Genomic DNA, 18,600 nt, shown 5'->3' on the forward strand with positions numbered 1-18,600 from the left:
GATTATGTTCCTGGAAGTTAGCCCTGGCAGCGTACGCAGTCCTGTTTTGTTGATAGAACACTTACTGTGGGTGTTTGTTGGGGATACTGAGATATTCCTTTAGGACTGGGAGTGTCACTCAGGAGAATGCTTCCCTAATAGTAGGAGGCCGGCTTTGATCCCCAGCATGACAGGGAGAGGGAGGGAGTGAAAAGGGGAGGAGGAGGGGCAGGGAGAGAGAAAGAGACCATGTAGTGATGCACACCTTTAATCCCAGCACTCAGGAGGCAGAGGCAGGCAGGTCTGTGAGTTCAAGGTAAGCCTGGTCTACTTAGTTCCAGAGCTACATAGACCCTGTGTGGGGGTGGGGTGGGGGGAGTTGGTTACAATTAACATAGTTTTTTCAATGAAAAAAAAATTATCTTAAAAGATAATATTGAAAAATCTTTTCTATAAAGCTGATCTGTAATAATTTTTAAATGGGGGAAGATAAAAGGCTGGGTGTAAATGAAAATACAGCAAGGATCTTGATGATATTCCTCGGGGAAATTCAGTTTCTCGGCCCAGGTCATAATGATCTTTCCAGACTTCAGATCTGTCACCAGAGTGCTTCCTGCCTAATCTAATTATGTTAGGGTGCCTGGATTAATCAAGTGTGACACCAACCAAGCATTTACCTCAGTTTGGAGTGAAAGAGTAAATGAATATACTGAGCCTGTGTCCATAGCATTTAAAGCCTCAGGTTGAAGATAAAATTCCTTTACCGCCTTGGAAAGTAGATTTTGCTCGCTGACACTCTTGTGTGTGGTCACTGCCTCACAACAGTTTGATTTGCTTCTTTCACTTGGGAGAACTGAGGAACAACATGCCAACATTCAGAGGTGGGTTTGTCTTTTACTTGGCTGAAGACAGGCAAGTGAAGCCGCACCTGTGATGAACCTTGCAAATTCTTCCAACACTTTAATGTCTTAGAAATTCTAGGCACTACTAGCCAGTATTGTGACAAAGCAAAATTCTTGCTCTTGAAAAGCTTCCATTTGTTGAGGGGAGATAGATGATACTAAGGAATTGAGTTACAGATAATGGCAAAATGCATTCCAGTTCTATGCAAGAGATAAAGAGCAGGAAGTCAGGGAGAGTGACGTGTGGATTGCAAATGATCGTGCTGGTGGGAGAGAACATAACGTCCTCGCCTTTGAAAAGCTAACTTAATTTATATTGAAACTCGGAGTACTGTAAGGATGGACATCCTGTTATTCCCTAATATAAGTTGTGCTTCAAAGCTGTTTGTTTGGGAATGGAAATTTGTTTGTGCTGGTGTTGTTACAGTAGTCTGCTAATGTCTCATAAATAGGAATAATGTGTAAACAGAAGATTCATCCAAAGTGCTCCCATTTTAAATTATAAAGACATCATACCTAAGGTTAGGGGATCTAATCAAACATTAGAATCATATAGCTTACTTGTGATCTCTGTATAGATATTTACTTAGCCTTGCAGAATACTCTAAATTCCACTGACCTTTCAAAAGAATTCGTCCCAAGCACAGACATTGAAAAAGTAAGGAAAATGGAAAATGGTCATTTCTAGCAAGATTAGCTTTTATCTCTGTGGGGGAAAAGGGAAGAAGAAGGAGAAACTGGATAAAAATGGTGACTTAGAAAATAAATACTTTGTGTAAAGATGTGACATGTTATGAATGGGCTTCTATCCTCTTGGGAGTTTAATGAATTGGGTGTATGTGTGTGAGATAGGGTCACTATTAATGCCGTCCTGCTGACCTGTAACTCACTCACTATGCAGACTAAGCTGACCTTGCACTCATAAAGGTTGGCTGACCTTTGCATCCTGAGTTCTGGGATTAAAGGTGTACACCACCATGCCTGGCCATGCTCCTATGAGTCAGGGTCTTACTAGCCCAGGCTGGCCTCAGGTTTGCAGTAATCCTCTTCCTCAGCCCCCTGAGTACTGCGGTTACAAGTGTGCATTACCATGTGCAGCCCATGCTTGCTTTTCAGGAATAAGTACTATGGTGCCCCAAAGACAACATGTAAGGTTTTGTTTTCTGCGTGTAAGTCTTCATTGTCTGGATGTGTGGAGACTGGAGGTTGACATCTAGGGTCTTCTTTACTCTCTCTCTCCACCTTAGTGTTTTGAGACAGGGCCCTCACTGAACCTGGAGCTTATTGATTCAGCTAGGCCGGCTGCCAGCAAGCCCCAGGGTCCTGCCTTAACACCCCCAGTTGGGGATCAAACAGTCTTTCTTCTTGTACGGAAGTACTTCAGAGGAACCATCTTTCTAGATCCAGAGGCTTTAGTTACTAAGGCTTTAGGATTTATCATTTTTACATTCCCTGGTTTATTGGTCTTACCATGTTACCTGTTTTTTATCAGCTCAGTGTTATAGCAGTTTATAGTTTTGTACTTCTAGGTAGAAATAAAGTTTGTTAGAATCTAAAAACCCCTCTAACTTTTCCTTCAGCATGTTGTTAGAATTTTCAAGTAGTTGGGGTGTGGGGTTAAGCACCCGCTCCCAGATGAGTGGCCGGCTGAGGCCAGGCCTGGGTGACTATCTCATGATTCAGTGGAGAGATCGGAATAGCTAGTCCACTGGCACTTCGAAAGAATTGCTACCGAATGAGTTCTTTCCGCTCCAGTGTTACACTCCAGCAAGCGAAAGCTGTCTCATGTAAAGCCCCTCAATGACTTCAAGATAACTACAAATCCCTTAAGGTGGTCTCACTGCTCTGCCCCCCTCCCAGGTCCTCACCCCCATCACTCCTCTGCAGTGCTCCGGTTCCTACCAGTACTGGCTACCTTCTGCTCCTAGCCAAGATCCAGTGTCACCTTCAGATGTCTGCGCTTGCTCTCTCTCCCCTGACATCTCCTGTCTGTGGCTCGTGTCCAAGCTGTCCCTCCCATCTGCCACTTGGACCTCTCAGGTTAGGTGTCCCTTTTGTGTGTTCCCACAATAGCACATGCATGGGGTCTTTGCTGTGCTCTTAACTTGCTGCTTTTCTTCTTCAGTTTGTGAGGCCCATGCGCTTTCCTGCTTCTCAGAACGTGTGGGATACTGCTAGTCCCACACTTCGTTTTCCTCTTTATTGGTAGAACCCTGGCTCTGGCTACTGGGTGCCTGTAAGATGAATTGCTAAACGGTCTTATTAATACAAAATGTGGAGCCAGATATTGGGGTGAAAACTGAGAGATCAGAGGAATAGGACAAGCCACAGCCAACCTCACCTTATGGACTCCTCAGCTTCCAAAGAGACTTACTTCCTATATACCCACACCTATATGCCTTTCTGTTCCGCATCTCACTTCCTCTCCGCCCAGCTACATCACTTCCTGTCTGTCTGTACAGCCCTCCAGACCTCTATCGTTAGTGCTGGGATTGAAGAAAACAGTTATTTGAAGAACACTTCTTTATTGATGGCCGCATCTCTTTACAGTGAGAGGAATCAGGTCACTTTAGTGTTCGCTGCTTAGAAGTAGGTCAGTTCGTCATCCTTGGTTTTGTTAGTCTGGTAACCACTAAGTTCCAAACCCTCATTTTGTCCAGAAAGACCTTGAAAGACTTTCAAGTGCGTGTAACGACCATCGCCTACGTCCACCTGAAAGAGGGAGGGGAGAAAGAGGGAGAGAAGGAAGGAGGGAGGGAGAGAGAGAGAGGAAAGAGAGAGAGAAGGAGATTATTTAATTATTCACATGGATCTACATTGACATGACAGATCTGCTGTCTTAGAAGCCGTCCTGAAATGACACTTCTGGCCCAAAGCAGCATCTGTGAACTAAGCTCCCATCAACCCCATCAACCCGTATGTTTCTAGGAAGAGGAGTTAACAGTATGGCAGGAAGTATATTTTCAAGATTTATTTTTAATACTTTTTAGAAAAATATTTTTTTGTATGAACAATTTGCCTGCTTTGTATTTAAGTGTACCATGTGCATGTAATGCCTGAAGAGACCAGAACATAGTGTCATCTTCCCTCACACTGGAGTTAGAGATGGTTGTGAGCTTTCATGTGGGTGCTGGAATCCAAACCCGGGTCCTCTGCCAGAGCAACCAACGCTCTTGCCATCCGTCTCCATCTGGGTTTTAATTGATTGCACTTTTCATTAGACTCCGGGCACAATTACATCAGAGTTACTTTGTATTTTCACGATGTCCAAAAGAGACGCGGAGGGCAGCCTGTATTTTTGGTGATTTTGTTTTCTGACTTCCAGGTTGGGAGAGAAATTGCCATATAGTTCAATAAGGGAGACAAATATTCAGAATTGCTTTAGAAAAGTGGACTGTACGGTTCCTGTACCTATGCTGTATTAGAACCCACTTTATGAATGCCCACCAGGCATTTGAGAACTGAGCAGGGGTGGGTGGCCTGCCGGCTCTCTTTGTAAAGTAAAATTAAGAAGCTTAGATGCCATTGGGGTAAGGATCTGGATGGTAGTTTGGCCACGAACCCAGGACCTAGAACATAGAGAGAAGAACTGCAACTTTGTTCTTTATTGGAACAATAAAAACTTTGTGTTACATGTACAGATTGTGCTCTGATATCCCTTCCTGCCCTAATCTTCCAATGCTATTTGTCAAAGTTTACCATTATATATGACACTATGATGAGCGTCATACAAAACGTGTGTGTGTGTGTGTGTGTGTGTGTGTGTGTGTCTGTGTGTGTATGTGTGTGTGTATGTGTGTATGTGTGGTCACCCTGACCTCTTACTGGAGGTCTGAAAAAAGCTGTGACAGTATCAGTTTTAAAGATGCCAGCAACAGATTAAAGAGACCAGTTTTCTGGAGCTGAGGATGCAGCTCGGTCAGTGCAGTGTTGGTCTGGCTGGCACCTAGCCCTGGGTTCGGTCAACCATCACCTCCTAAGGCAGGTGGTGTGTGCCGACTGTAATCCCAGAACTCAGGAGCTGGAGGCTAGAGGAGCAGAGATTCGAGGTCATTTTCTACTATATGTGGAGTTCGAGTTCCGACAGCCGGAGATACATGAGACCCTGTGTCAAAACAACCAAACCAAACCAAACAAGACGACAACAGAAAACAATGAGATGTAGTCACGGCTTCCCACAAAGCTCTCAGTGAAAAAATGGCACAGCCCATTTAAACCTACATCTGTCAGATTCCAACGTCCACATACATCATTTTGATTCTCTCTCTCATTGGTTTTTCGAGACAGGGTTTCTCTGTGTAGTATAGTTTTGGTACCTGTCCTGGATCTCGCTCTGTAGCCGCCCCCCCCCCCCCCCCCCCCCGTCTTGTTGGTTGGATTTGTTTTGAGGAAGGATCTCTCTATGTAGCCCAGGCTAGCCTCCAACTCCGAATCCTTCTGCCTTGTCTCCTGAGTACTGGGTTAAGGGTGTATCCCATGCTCAGTGTTCGTAGTCTTCTCAATCTACAGTGTAACTTCCCCACCCCCAGACAGTGTAACTTTTTTTTTTTTTTTTTTAAGCGTTTGTTTCCTACTTGGAAACAGGGCATCAACCTTTGCAAACACTGTTGACATTACCAGAGTCAGTGCTCCGGGTGGACAGCTTGACTCTGTGCTAACAGTAGTGTGAACTTCTAGAGTCATTTACCTTTCCAGGGATCAATTTTCTGACTGGTAACACAGTAGAAGTGGCGTGTTTTTGTTTCCTGGCTTTTTCATGAGGATTAGGTGAAGAGGAATATGGCCTGCTTACAGAATAGTACCCCGCACATTCTAAATCCACCGTGGGTTATTGTTCCCACTGGTCAGGGTCGGTGGGGACCAGACTCAGGGCAAGAGATCTTGGGATCTCATAGATTTTGAACAAACAAACCCAGGACAACCTAACATCAAAGGCTGTGTGTGATCCTTCATTCTGCCACTCTCTCAGCAGGGACTCAAGACAGACAGAAAAGCCTACCAGTAACAACTGAAATCTAGAGAGGCTGAGAGGACTCAGCAGTGAGCCTGCTGGAAGGAAGGAGGGAAAGAGGCCCGGGAGAAGGGCGGAGAGGGGGAGAAGGGGAGGAAGTGGGGAAGAGGGGGAATGAGGGGGAGAGGGGAGAAGGGCAGAGAGGAGACAGGGGGAGGGAGGGGGAGGGGGAAAGGGAAGTGGAGGAGGGGAAGAGACAGTGTTCACACTGCAGTAGGTGGTCAAGGGAAGAAATTTTCAAGATCATTTTCTGATGAGCTTTTTAAAGAAATATGTGAGGGAATTAATATGAAACGTATTTATTTGGATAATCAAAAGTTTTTAAGATAATCTCAGTTTTGGTAGAAACCTTCCTCTTTGAACAAAATCATTTTTCCTGAGAGCTTTCTTTCTCAGCTGTGAAGAAAGATCATGGAAGGAAGCAATTCCTGCTGAGGGTACATCTGGGGCTCCTTCCCATGTTTCGTCAGGTCCGGAACACACCAGGAACTCGAATTTGATTGAACCGGACTTGTCTGTCCCTCATACAGAACCCAGGAGCTCACTTTGAAAGGAGCTCATGTTGAGATGGCTAGCTCTGTTCATGTCAAGTTTGGTTTTTTTTTTTAACTAAATATATTTAAAAAATATAGCTTAAGTAGTTTTGTTTTTTGTTTTTTGTTTTTTTTTTTTGTTTTTTTTTACAAGACAGGGTTTCTCTGTGTAGCTTTTTGCCTTTCCTGGAACTCACTCTGTAGACCAGGCTGGCCTCGAACTCACAGAGATCCGCCTGCCTCTGCCTCCCGAGTGCTGGGATTAAAGGCATGCACCACCACCGCCCGGCGTTAATTATTTTTTTAAAGAAACAAATGACACTGTGCCTTGTCAACTGGCAAAGCAGAGGAGGTAGATGCAATTGAATATCTGTTACCTTTGAAATCAAGGTTGTCATCGTTTAACACATAGAGATAAACACAATGCAGCTCCTACTTATCATCCACAGTCGAGGTTTTTAATTGGTTCCTTTGATACCCCAAGAATGTCAAAGTATTTTTTCTCCCATTAGAACTCAATCAGGACACCATTTAATTTGATTTTTTGATATGACTGGCTATAAGATTTGTTTTAAAATTTTAAAAAATTATGTGTATGCATGTGCGTCTGTGTATGGCTAGGTGCACATAGGAATAGGTGTCCTTGGAGACCAGAGCTGTCAGAAACCTGGAGTTTCAGGTGGTTGTGAACCGCTTGATGTGGGTGCTGGAGACTGAGCCCGGGACTTCTGCAAGAGCGGCATTCGCTCTTAACAGCTGAATCATCTCTCCAGCTCCTAAAATTCATTTTTAAAATAATATAAATACGGTGTTAGGCTGTAGCTGGAGTGCCACAAGTTGGACCCGCTTGAGTTATACAAAGAATTATTTAAATGATATTAATAACTGCTTATTTAAAGGATGAAAGTGGCTTGAATTATCAGCTAATGATTGAAGTCCTTCTTTAAGTGCATTTAATTTGGACACAGGCAGAATTAGGAAGTTTGGAGGGGGCAAAAGCTCTAAGACACTGTCTGGTTAACTCCCACATCCTAAGATCTTACCCTCCACATCTACCCCACAGAAGAAATAGCCATGGCCGGAGACCAATGCCCTGGACTGTTACACCATATTTTTCTATACAGGTTTCAGAAATTAAGAACCGTATAAGCTAGCTTTCTATATTTACAAGGAAAAACAAGGTGAATATCCTTCGCGAAACTTCCACTTGCAAGTGCCATGTACTGCCTTAATTAAAGACAACTGGTAGAAGTGAAAGGTACAGTCGGGGCAACAGGAAGCCTCGCGTCAGCACTTAAGTGAGGTCAGAGTCTAACCTTAATGAAATAATTGACTCCAGCGACGACTTGAGTTTTGTACTCGACGGCTTCAAATTTTTCATATTTCTCATTGGTTTTCTCTTCAAGCTGTGCTCTGACCTTATGAAGAGAAAGGAAGAAAAGACGTTAGAGCTGTGTTGACTGCTTACATGAGCTACAAATCTGGGAACCTCATACTACTGAGAGTCCTCAGAGATGCTAAGGAAGCCTGGCAGGGTGGCTCGAGCCTATAGTCCTGGGACTTGAAAGATGGAGGCAGGAGCGTCCAGTTCAAGAGCAGTTTGGGCTACATAGAAAGTTCCAGGCTAGTTGGGGATATAGATTGAGACCCTGCCTCAAAAATCAAAATAAAACAATAAACTAAATGAAAAATGATGCAATCTTTTTTTTTCCATAGAAAACACTTTAAGAACATTACAGTATGCATGAGGCTGAATGAATATCAAATCAGTGTGGTATTACAAAACAGTCACAATTTAGGACCTCCAAATAGCTTAGCAGGCAATGCCACTTGTCACCGAGAAAGCATGACAACCTGGATTCCATCTCTGGCACTCACATGGTGGAAGGAGAGAATGGTCTCCTGCAAGTTGTCCTGTGATGATCTACACACACACACACACACACACACACACACACACACACACACGTACATACACACACACACAAACATACACCACACACACACACACACACACAAATACACACCACACACACACACACACACACAAACACACACCACACACACACACACAAACACACACCACACATACACACACCACACACACCACACATACACACACCACACACACACACACACATACACACACACACACACAGCAAAAACCAATATAGTCACAATTTGCAATAAAGAGCTCCAATAGTGACATCTATATTTGATTAGTAATTAAAAACAGGACAGCAGCAATTACTACTTAGCGTTTTAAACTGATTGCCCAATTAATGGTGAAAATAATGAATTGATTTGAAGCAGTTGTAGTTTCCCCTGATGTTTCTGTCTTCACACCCACACCCATTCTAGAATCATCCAAGCCAGAACATTACAATGGAGTATTATTATTAAGGAATCTATAGATGTTTTCATCTGTCTCTCAAATGTCCCCTCTCCTCCAGGATCCGGCACTGCACTGGACATCATGTCTTCTTAGTCTCTCAGTGGGGTTAACTCTGGTCTGTCTTTGTCATTCCAGCCCTGACTCCGCACTGTCAATTTATAGAGTGTCCCTTGATTGGGGTTGGTCTGACCTCTCTTATGCTTGCATTCTATGATCTTTACAGCACACACTGGTGTGCCTGAGTGCATTGATCAGGACCCACAGCTTTCCTTATCGCTGTCACTTGGTTACTTTAAGTCACTGTCCTACCCCTCTGTGATGAAAGGGGAAGCATGCTTGGACCACACAGCAGTTTCTCATCACCAGGAGACTTTTTCTCATTGGGCCTTCATCCCTAACCTCGGCATCCTTCTTGACAACGATCATTACTCTGGCTTTTGCCAAATAACAATTTAAAACATTTTCTCCCATTCCTTATGCATTTGTTGATTAGAATTCTACTGTTAGGAAGGCCTGTTCACTCTCCACTCCCTGTTTATTTAGCCTTTGTTTTTATTACTATGACTTACATATGCTTCTCTTAGTCCACAGGTTGTAAATTCGCCATGACTTACTTTTTTGCTTATATTGTCCTTCACTTGTCTGTTGAGAGCCCCTCAACTTGGTGTCCTTCTGTAGCTAGAGTTTTCCGCCTTGCCCACAGTCAGGACAAATCTTTGTCACCCGCCAGTCCCACAAGATGTAGATGTAACCAACCGTCTTATTAAATAAGAAACACAGAAACAATGTAAAAGAGAAAGCCGAGAAGTCAGAGCTCAGAGCTAAAATCTCACCCTTCCTCCTGCTGTCCCAGCTTCGCGAAAAGAGACCTGATTCCTGTCCGTTCGTATTTTTAAAGTATGTTGTTCTGCCTTCTCATTGGTTGTAAACCCAAACACATGACTGCCTCGTCACTGTCTGAATGTACAGCCCCCTAGGTCTTAAAGGCATATGTCTCCAATGCTGGCTGTATCCCTGAACACACAGAGATCTTATGGGATTAAAGGCGTGTGCCACCACCGCCACACTCTTGCTATGGCTCTAATAGCTCTGACCCTGAACACACAGATATCTATGGGATTAAAGGCGTGTGCCACCACCGCCACACTCTTGCTATGGCTCTAATAGCTCTGACCCCCAGACAACTTTATTTATTAACATACAATCAAATTAATATTTTAGTACAAATCAGAATAATATTTCAATACAATTAGATTACCACCACATCCTTCCCATGAGGCTTCATCGTTTTATGAGTGCTTCTTCCCTCTGTGGCATTACAGCATTTACCAGCCTCTTCTCTGTAATTAACCATTTCTCTGAGGGTGCGCTGGCTCCATTTTTGGAGACTGGCTAAGATCAGGGCAGTGTGCACACTCACTGTTTTACAATTCCATTGTTTCTGTGCATACTCAGTGGAAAGCTACACATTGTATGTAGGCATACTAATATAAATATGTGTATCTATCAGTTCATCTGTGTATATGTGTATATGGGGTGCATGTATACATTCATGTGCATAATTATATATGTAGTGTGCACATACAGTTGTGTATGGCAGCTACAGTTGTCCCTTGGTATTGGTAGGGGATTGGTTCTGGGATCCCCTGTAGATACCAAGATGCTCAGGCCTCTTATGTTAAAATACCATGGAATTTACATGCACACATTCTCACATGCCTTAACTCATCTCTGGACAACTTACACCAACTAATACAACAAAACACGTAGTAAACAGCTGTTACTATATGTCGCTTAGGAAATAACGACAACTGTCCTGGAAATCGCTGTGTAGAGCAGGCTGGCTTCAAACTCAGAGATCCACCTGCCTCTGCTTCACAAGTGCTAGGACTAAAGGTGTATACCACCCCCCACGCCCACCCCTTGGCAGTAACTCCTTTCTCAATCGCTGAGGATGAAGCCTGGCTTGCATTCACAATCTATTTACTTGCTTAATCAGTTCTAACATACACGTAAAACAGCTTTAGATTTCCTCATCTAACCCCCTTCCAAAAAAACACATTTACAAATCAGAATATAGGATTTTCCTGTGGTTTTTATAAAGATCCTGTGAGTGCTTTGGGCACATCATCTTCCTGTTTCTGTCTGATCACATCTGCAAAATTGTGTTGCCTTGTGAGACAGCACATTCCCAGGTCCCAGGCATTCAATGCAGATTGTGTTAGAGCCGTCAGTCCGTCTGTGGCAGGGGACGGAACTTAGCTGCCAGCGTTGCTGAGAGGAGTTAGCCTCACATTCATTGTGTAAACATTGACCGAGTGTTCTGAACCCATCCTTTCTCAGGGACACAGCTGGACCTGACAGGCTAGAATCTGCTGTGATCACCCGGGCTCGGTTTCTGCTAATAGCCAAGCTCCAGGTTTCCACTAGGACAGAGAAAGGGCGATAGCTCATGTCTCAGGGTGGAGGATGATAAGGGGAAGGACCCAGCGATGGTCTAGCTGTTGGTCATACAGACCCATCAGTACCCCCCCACACACACACACCTCCACACCCCGATCTCTTGACTGAGTCCTGCCCTTAACTTTCCTGGGGTTGCCAGTGCCAGCCATCAGCAGTCTAATACAGCTCTGCAGTATGAATCTCCTGCTCAGGCTCAGGCTTACCCTTCACGACTTAGCTTCATCTAGATGACTCAGTTTCCATCTTCTCACTTCTATCCATGTCCTTCAGGCAGTGTCCACTGACTTCCTGTTACCTTTCTGATAGGTGTTCCCCACAATCATTCCTGCCCCTAGGAGAGAAACTAACTCTGTCTTCAATGTATCTTCTCCATTGAGAAGTTGGCTCCCTGCCCTCTGGTGAAGCATTTAAGCACACCTCCCTTCAGTCAGACCCCCTGAATCCTTCCCCTCGGTGGGTTCATGTTTTCAATCTTTCTCTGCTGGTGCCTAAGTTGACTGTTAGAACTATTTTCAAAGGTGTCTGCAGACTGAATCCTCAGATTATTTTTGAAGTCCTAACACGCACCACCCATTTTCTCCCAAAGCCTTCAGGCTAGGTGGCTTGAGAATAACTGCTTTGTTGAGCGTCAAGTGGAGAAAAGAAGACAAACAGTGAGGGGAAAGATTGGACTGTCAAGAAGCAGGGTGCAAGAGAGGAGCTGCGCACAGCTGTGTGGAGAGAGAGGCCGAGTGAGGAGAAACATCTTGGGTTCTCTGCGTCCTGAAGCCTTGGAGGGTTCAGAGGAAGGGCCCCGGCACTGGGTACCCACTGAGTTAGAAAGGCCTAATCTCTACACTAATCCCCAAACTGACTTATTTAACCTAACAGTTCACAAGTAAGGAACTGGAGATGAGGATTAAAAATCATTCATCATTGTCTTAGCAATTCTAAAGCCCTTTTTTACTAGCAAGTATCTGAGCTATGATCCTTCTGGCTTTCAGTCTTGGCTATTTTTTATTTTGTTTTATTTTTCACTTGAATTGTGTGCCTGTATGTGGGCATGTGCGCATGGGAGGGTAGGTACCCATGGAGTCCAGAAGAGGGTGTCAGATCTCCTGCAGCTGGAGTTGCAGGCAGTCTTGAGCTGTCTGACGCGGCTCCTGGGAACTGAACTTGGGTCCTCTGCAGTTCGCACTCTTAACCGCCAAGCCATCTTTTTAGCCCCCGTCTTGATTTATTTATTTTTTTTTAAGATACGTTGTAAGGGCTTATTTTTGTCTCTCCTATTGATGGATCCAAACTGCATTTTCTTCATTGTCCTTGTGTAAATCACAGTCCCGGAATTTTCCCTGAGAGAACTGATTTCCAACGCTCTGGTTTGTTTCTCACCAGCACTGGTGCCCGCCTGCTGTCTGGCTCACTGTGGAAGGGGCAGCCTCCACGCCCTTTGTAGTGACACTGATTTGTGTCCTTTAATGTGGGATGCTATGGACCTGGGTGCTGATGGGGAGTTGGGAGGTAGGGGAAGATGCAGGTGGAGAGATTGTTAGTGAAACTTTAGGATTCAGAAAGCAGTTTGACATTGAGAGAACTTCGGTGTGTGTGTGTGTGTGTGTGTGTGTGTGTGTGTGTGTGTGTGTGTGGTGGTGGTGGGGGGGGGGGGTGCGTGGTACCAGAAGGCCAGGGCCAGCTGGGGATGCGTTTGTGGAGCCTGGTGTGTGACAGACAGGACCCGTGCTGTAGCCAGGACCTCTTCTGATGATGATGGCTGGAAACCATGTGTTTGTCACTTTGTCCTGAAGGGGCATCCGGTAAATACATTTCCAGAGCTGTTCGAGATTTCCCAATGGCTGCAAATCTGGCTGAGTTGAGCTGTTCATTTTCTAGAATTGAGCCATGGGGACATCCGACATTAGTGCATTTCACCAACCTGCCATCATTCTTCAGAGGAGAGTGGCTAGGGGGTGATGGCTACGAGGTGGACAGACGCCATTTAAGGGAATTTTACCGTAAGAAAAGAGAATTCAGGGAGCAGTGTGAAAATACGGTAAAGCTAGAGGGACACGTCTTGTGGACATTTGTCACCTGATAATGTTTTTGAAGGAAGTATGAAAAGTGTGCCAGACACAAAAAAATGAAGCCACATAGACGATGGAAAGACAGTGTAGGACTGAAGCAATATGATAAACTGAGGTACTTCCTCGACAGGCGCCAGATGCCAGCAATTTTCCAAGCAGAATAAGAACTGAGAAACCTGCTGAGGGGCCCATGGAAGGATGGGGGTGGGGGTAAGGGAGTGTGGGGGGGGACCACGACACAGCACCAACAGCAGTGGGGAGAAAGTATAGGCTTCTAGGAAAACAACAACGAGTAGAACGGAAGGGACGCTCTGCTGTCCCCAGGGTCCTGCTGTGACATGGACAGTCATTCATCACACTGGAATGGCAAGCTTCCTGCGGTTCTGTGACTTCCTGGAGCAGAAGTGGAGGAGGAGGGAGCGAGGGCCATGGGAGTGACCTCTAATTGAAGACTGGAACGTCACAGCTCACAGGATCATGGGAATCAGAGTGGAGGAGTATGTGAAAATATCCATCGTGGACCAAGAGGATCCAGGCATGTGCTGATAAAGATGGGAGCATGGATTTCCTGGGAACGCTGGGGCAGCTGAATGACAGACCCTCTTGGGATGGGACACCAGAAGTGACTGACGAGGAAGCTTAGGTTGGAGAGAAGAACCTAAGTCTGTAGCCGAGGTCAATGACGTGCTGGAGCTCAGGGTGTGCTCAGTTGTGCCAATGAGGTGTTTGTGCGGTGTCCCGGCCAACAAGCTCATGCTTGCTTAGCGTGTTGGCCAGGAATGGTGTTCAGCAACCAGGTTTCCGACGTGAAGACAAGCATGTGCACTGTGCACATACATTTGCATGTGTAATTATAGCCTTTGCCTCTAAAAATAATCACTAAAATAACATTTCGTTCCCTCGGATAAACATACCTGGAATTCTCTTTCAGTGGCTACTTACATAGACAATCAAAGATCACCACCTGCAATCTGAACTTGCTATGGGGGCCATCTGCTTATTTGGGTCTTTTATTGAAGATGTTATGGTTTCTCATGGATGGGAATGAATGTGTATGCCTTTTAAACATTTCATTATGTAACAATCTTTTTTGTTTTGTTTTTTTCGAGACAGGGTTTCTCTCTGTAGCCCTGGCTGTTCTGGAACTCACTCTGTAGACCAGACTGGCCTCAGACTCGCCTGCCTCTGCCTCCTGAGTGCTGGGATTAAAGGCGTGCGCCACCACTGCCCTGCAATAATCAACATCAAAGAAAAAAAATCATGTGTGTGTGTGTGTGTGTGTGTGTGTGTGTGTGTGTGGTGGTGGTATGCATGTGGACATCAGAGGACAACTTTTGGAAGTTGATGCACTCCATCCTGTGGGTTGGGGTGCTGAGCCATCTTGCCACCTAATAATCGATGTTTTCTGAATGACACACTTCAGGGAAAATTCTCCCATCCTCCCAATCCCAAAGCCTCTGCCTGCCTTCCTGTGGGTTTGGTGGTCAATTTCTGGAGCATGCAGGGGTCCCTTCCCCGAGGTACTTTCCCTTCTCTGTGTGGCGACCTTTCCTCCTCCCTCCTCTCCTTCCTCCCTAGTAGGGTCCTCCTTCCATTGTCCCCCTAGTACCAACTTCTCGGCAAAGGGCAGAGACAGTCAAGAGTTGTCTCTCCTAAGAATATTTAACAGTGGATTTTTAAAAAAATAAAAAGAATATATATATATATATATATATATATATATATATATATATATGGAATAAAAGTACAAAGTAAATCACGGAAGTGGAGATTTTCTCTGGGATCCCTTAAATCATTCTAGGGATTGATTGATAACCCTCTCTGGCCTGACACTGTGTGGGGACCCAACCGACTCTAATCATGGAGGAGTTGATTCCATTTCCTGACTTAACAAGGACTTTCAGTAGGATCTGCCTTGTGGGGTTCTTTGGAGGGGGAATGATTGATGTGGCTGAGAAGATGCTCCCTACAATATACAGTTTACTGCCTGCCTCTCTGCCTCCCAACACTTAGCTGAGGATTGTCCCCTGTAAGACAGGACACGTGAGTGGTATCTGGTAGTTGAGCCAGACACTGTACTTGTTCACCTGACAGATAGTAAAGGACTTGACAGTCATGCCGAACGTCCTTTTTGGTCTTAAACCTATGATAATGAAAGTGTACTTAAGTTTTATTTTATAACATACCCAGACATCTTGACTTCCTCTATACTGTTAATTTCTCAGGAGCAGCGGCCATGTCTTATAGCCGTTTATGCAGCTTCTACAGTTTGTAGCCAGATGCTAGACACCCAGGAGAGACTCAGGAAGTGCCCCTACCATGAAATGGTTCATGCCTACGAAACTTGCATTGTGCTTTAAAGTGGGGGCCACCAAGGCTTGCGTGGAGAAGGCAAGTTAGCTGCATTCTCCCCCCTCATACCCGCAAAAGCTCCCCCGTGTGTTGAGGCTGCGCAGTGGAAAGCACAGATTAACTTCTTAACTGGGTGACTCTCACACATTTTGAATCTTGGTTTCATCATCTAAAAATGGGGTGCAATCCTTTGCCTGCTCCAGGGCTTTGAAGATCAGTGGGAGGGGGAACGGAAGTGAAGGTTTTTACAGTAGTGAGGCTCCTTCCTGGGGTGAGGTGGCCTTGTAAAAATCTATTTCTCATTCTGCGTCTCCGAAGCTGCAAGAGCACACTGCTAAATTAATGTTATCACTGAAGACATGGTCAACAGATGGCGTCATTAGCAAGGGAAGCCCTTCCGGTAGCTTTCTACCTTTGCAAAATTATAGGATCAAAATACATTGGGTATGTATATAGATATGAGATTCCCAAAGAACTAGTAAAAATATTATATGTAAAACCTATCCTAGCTAGGCAAGATGACACACTCCTGGAGTCCCAGGTACTTGAGAGACTAGAGGCAGGAGGATTGCTTGAAGAATAATCCTGGGACCACTTGGAGAAACAGCAAGTCCCCTCCCCCCATTTCAAAGAAGAGCGATTGTTCTAGCTAACCAGGTGATCAACTATTAAAGATCATTAAGACCTGCTGTTTCTTCTATATTTCAGACAACTATATTTCCCTGTCTGTCCCCCATAGCTCTGGTTCCTGGAACATCTTGGGGGACTTTTCAGGTTGGGGGATTTTTTTTTCCCCGGCGACATAAACAACAGTGATGCCTCATCTGTGATACTTGTTTTTGACACAATTTTTATGCACATTATTTTAGTTAGTCCTTTTAGCACTTTCTTCTTACAAATGACATGGAGGGCCTTTTCTTGGTACCCTATTTTAAAATTCCGTCTCTCACAAGCCTCCTAGGATGCCAGATATCTGGTCCTACGGGAAAGCAAAGTTGTAGGTAGGAGCAACCACAGCTCCTGAGAGCCTGGAAGAAATGTGGACATGCAGGCCCGTCCAGCCCTCTTCAGTCAGACCTGCATTTTATCGAGGTCGACAGGTAACTCATGTCACATTCAAGTCTGAGAATTCGATGTGAGGATTCTAGCGAAGATATAAAGATTTAACGTCATCTTCTTCAAAAACAAAATGCTCCCAGGCATTTATTGAACTAAACCTATGGAGTGAGAACTATTTAGCCTTTAATATTTAGCCACTGAATTTTAGGCCTGTGACCTCCTCTAGAATGTTTAATGCCTTAAATAAGAAGGCTCCCATCTCTTCTGCTCAGATAAAAGCCGACGATGCCTAGCACCATGATGCATGCCTGTAATCCCAGCACTCAGGAAGTTGAGGCAGGAGAAGTCCTGCCGTGAGTTTGAAGCCAGCCTGGGTTACCTAAGTGCTAGGCCAGCCAGGATGTAGCCAGACCGGGTCTCAGACAAACAGGCAAACAAACAATAGACAAAACTGATCTTGTCTGCCAGGATGATATTTCAGGGAGGAAAAAAAAATGGTGTAAGAAAATAAGGTGACAGATGGCAAACCCACACCTGTAATTTGCATGTATTTCTCTTTTATAAAACATGCAACACAACACTTTTTTAATATATAGATGATAGTTAAACACGTTTTTTATATATAGATGATAGATAAGTAAGATGCGTTAACTTGCCGGGCGGCGGTGGTTCACACCTTTAATCCCAGCACAGGGAAGCAGAGCCAGGCAGATACCTATGAATTCGAGGCCAGCCTGGTCTACAGAGCGAGATCCAGGACAGGCACCAAAGCTACACAGAGAAACCCTGTTTTGAACACCCCCCCCCAAAAAAAAAAGATGCATTAACTTGCTAAAAACATTGAGTTCTGTTTTGCCTGTAATGGTGTGGCATGAATAGCATCCTGGGAATTAGCTCAGGAATCCTTAACAGCCTTAGGTGCCGTCACAGCTGGCTTCAATTAGTGAGATTGGACAACTCTGTGAACAAGCACCTTAGAGCTCTTGGGATCACGCTTGTAAGTAAAAGGTTTAGAGACTTTTTTACAAGTTCACCTTCAGCAAATGGGGAAACTGAGGCTGCAATAAACGACTTGGCCAATTTTACTTGTGGAATGTTGAAGTTTCTCTGAAAAGACTTAATGTTCCACCTTTAGCTGCACAAGAGTCTGAATAAAACCCACACATATCTGGTTTCTGTGGTTTCCCACACTCGTAACACAGGGCCAAATTACGAACCAAACGGTGAAAGTCTGACATGGGATCAAACTTTTTCCTGAAATGCACCGACTCACCTGGTCAGCAATCTCCTGGATTTCTGGAGTGGCAGGTCTGGCCTCTGTCAAGCCTCCAGGGATCATTCTGGTGACTGGCTTCTTCACTGGGCAGGATGCAGAGAAGATATGATCAGACAAACCCAGAGACTCAGGGTTTTAAAGGTGCCCATAAACTCCTCCTATATACTGTATTAGCTTCCACAATAGCTGAGGGACGGAGGAAATGAGTGTGGCCTCCGGCAAGTCTTAGTGCCTCCCTGAGAGGAAACGCTGAGTGGAGTTGGGGGGGGGGGGAGGCCGCCGCCGCTGAGGTGGGGGTTGTGAATTTTGGGTGTGCCCAGAATTCGTGCGTGGTTGGTAGAGGTTCCTCCCTGCGATCTGTGCCAATTATTTCATCCTGTGGTGTCATATACATGAGGAACGACACGTGTAGCCAGAGTTTCCAAATATGTTACACCTGGAAGAGTTCTTTTAAGAGAATACTTAATAATGTTAAGTCTGGTGGCTAAGAATTCACTCAGCTTTATAAAGACAACAAAACTATCTATCTGGAGAACTTTGACTTTTAGTTTCTAAAATGTTTATCCCCAA

General features: G+C 44.8%; 1 protein-coding gene across 1 annotated transcript; it reads right to left on the bottom strand.

The window, feature by feature from the left end:
• Window positions 1-3,386: 3,386 nt before the first annotated feature.
• On the bottom strand, window positions 3,387-18,278 carry Csta (cystatin A). Its single transcript, XM_006975706.4, has 3 exons — window positions 18,028-18,278; window positions 7,742-7,843; window positions 3,387-3,593 (listed from the first exon to the last, which is right to left on the bottom strand). Exons 1-3 carry the CDS (start codon window positions 18,091-18,093, stop codon window positions 3,465-3,467), a joined length of 297 nt encoding a protein of 98 aa, XP_006975768.1. The 5' UTR covers window positions 18,094-18,278; the 3' UTR covers window positions 3,387-3,464.
• Between the last annotated feature and the right edge of the window lie 322 nt (window positions 18,279-18,600).

This window comes from Peromyscus maniculatus, chromosome 12 (assembly GCF_049852395.1).
Source record: "Peromyscus maniculatus bairdii isolate BWxNUB_F1_BW_parent chromosome 12, HU_Pman_BW_mat_3.1, whole genome shotgun sequence".
Classification (NCBI taxonomy): Eukaryota; Metazoa; Chordata; class Mammalia; order Rodentia; family Cricetidae; genus Peromyscus; species Peromyscus maniculatus.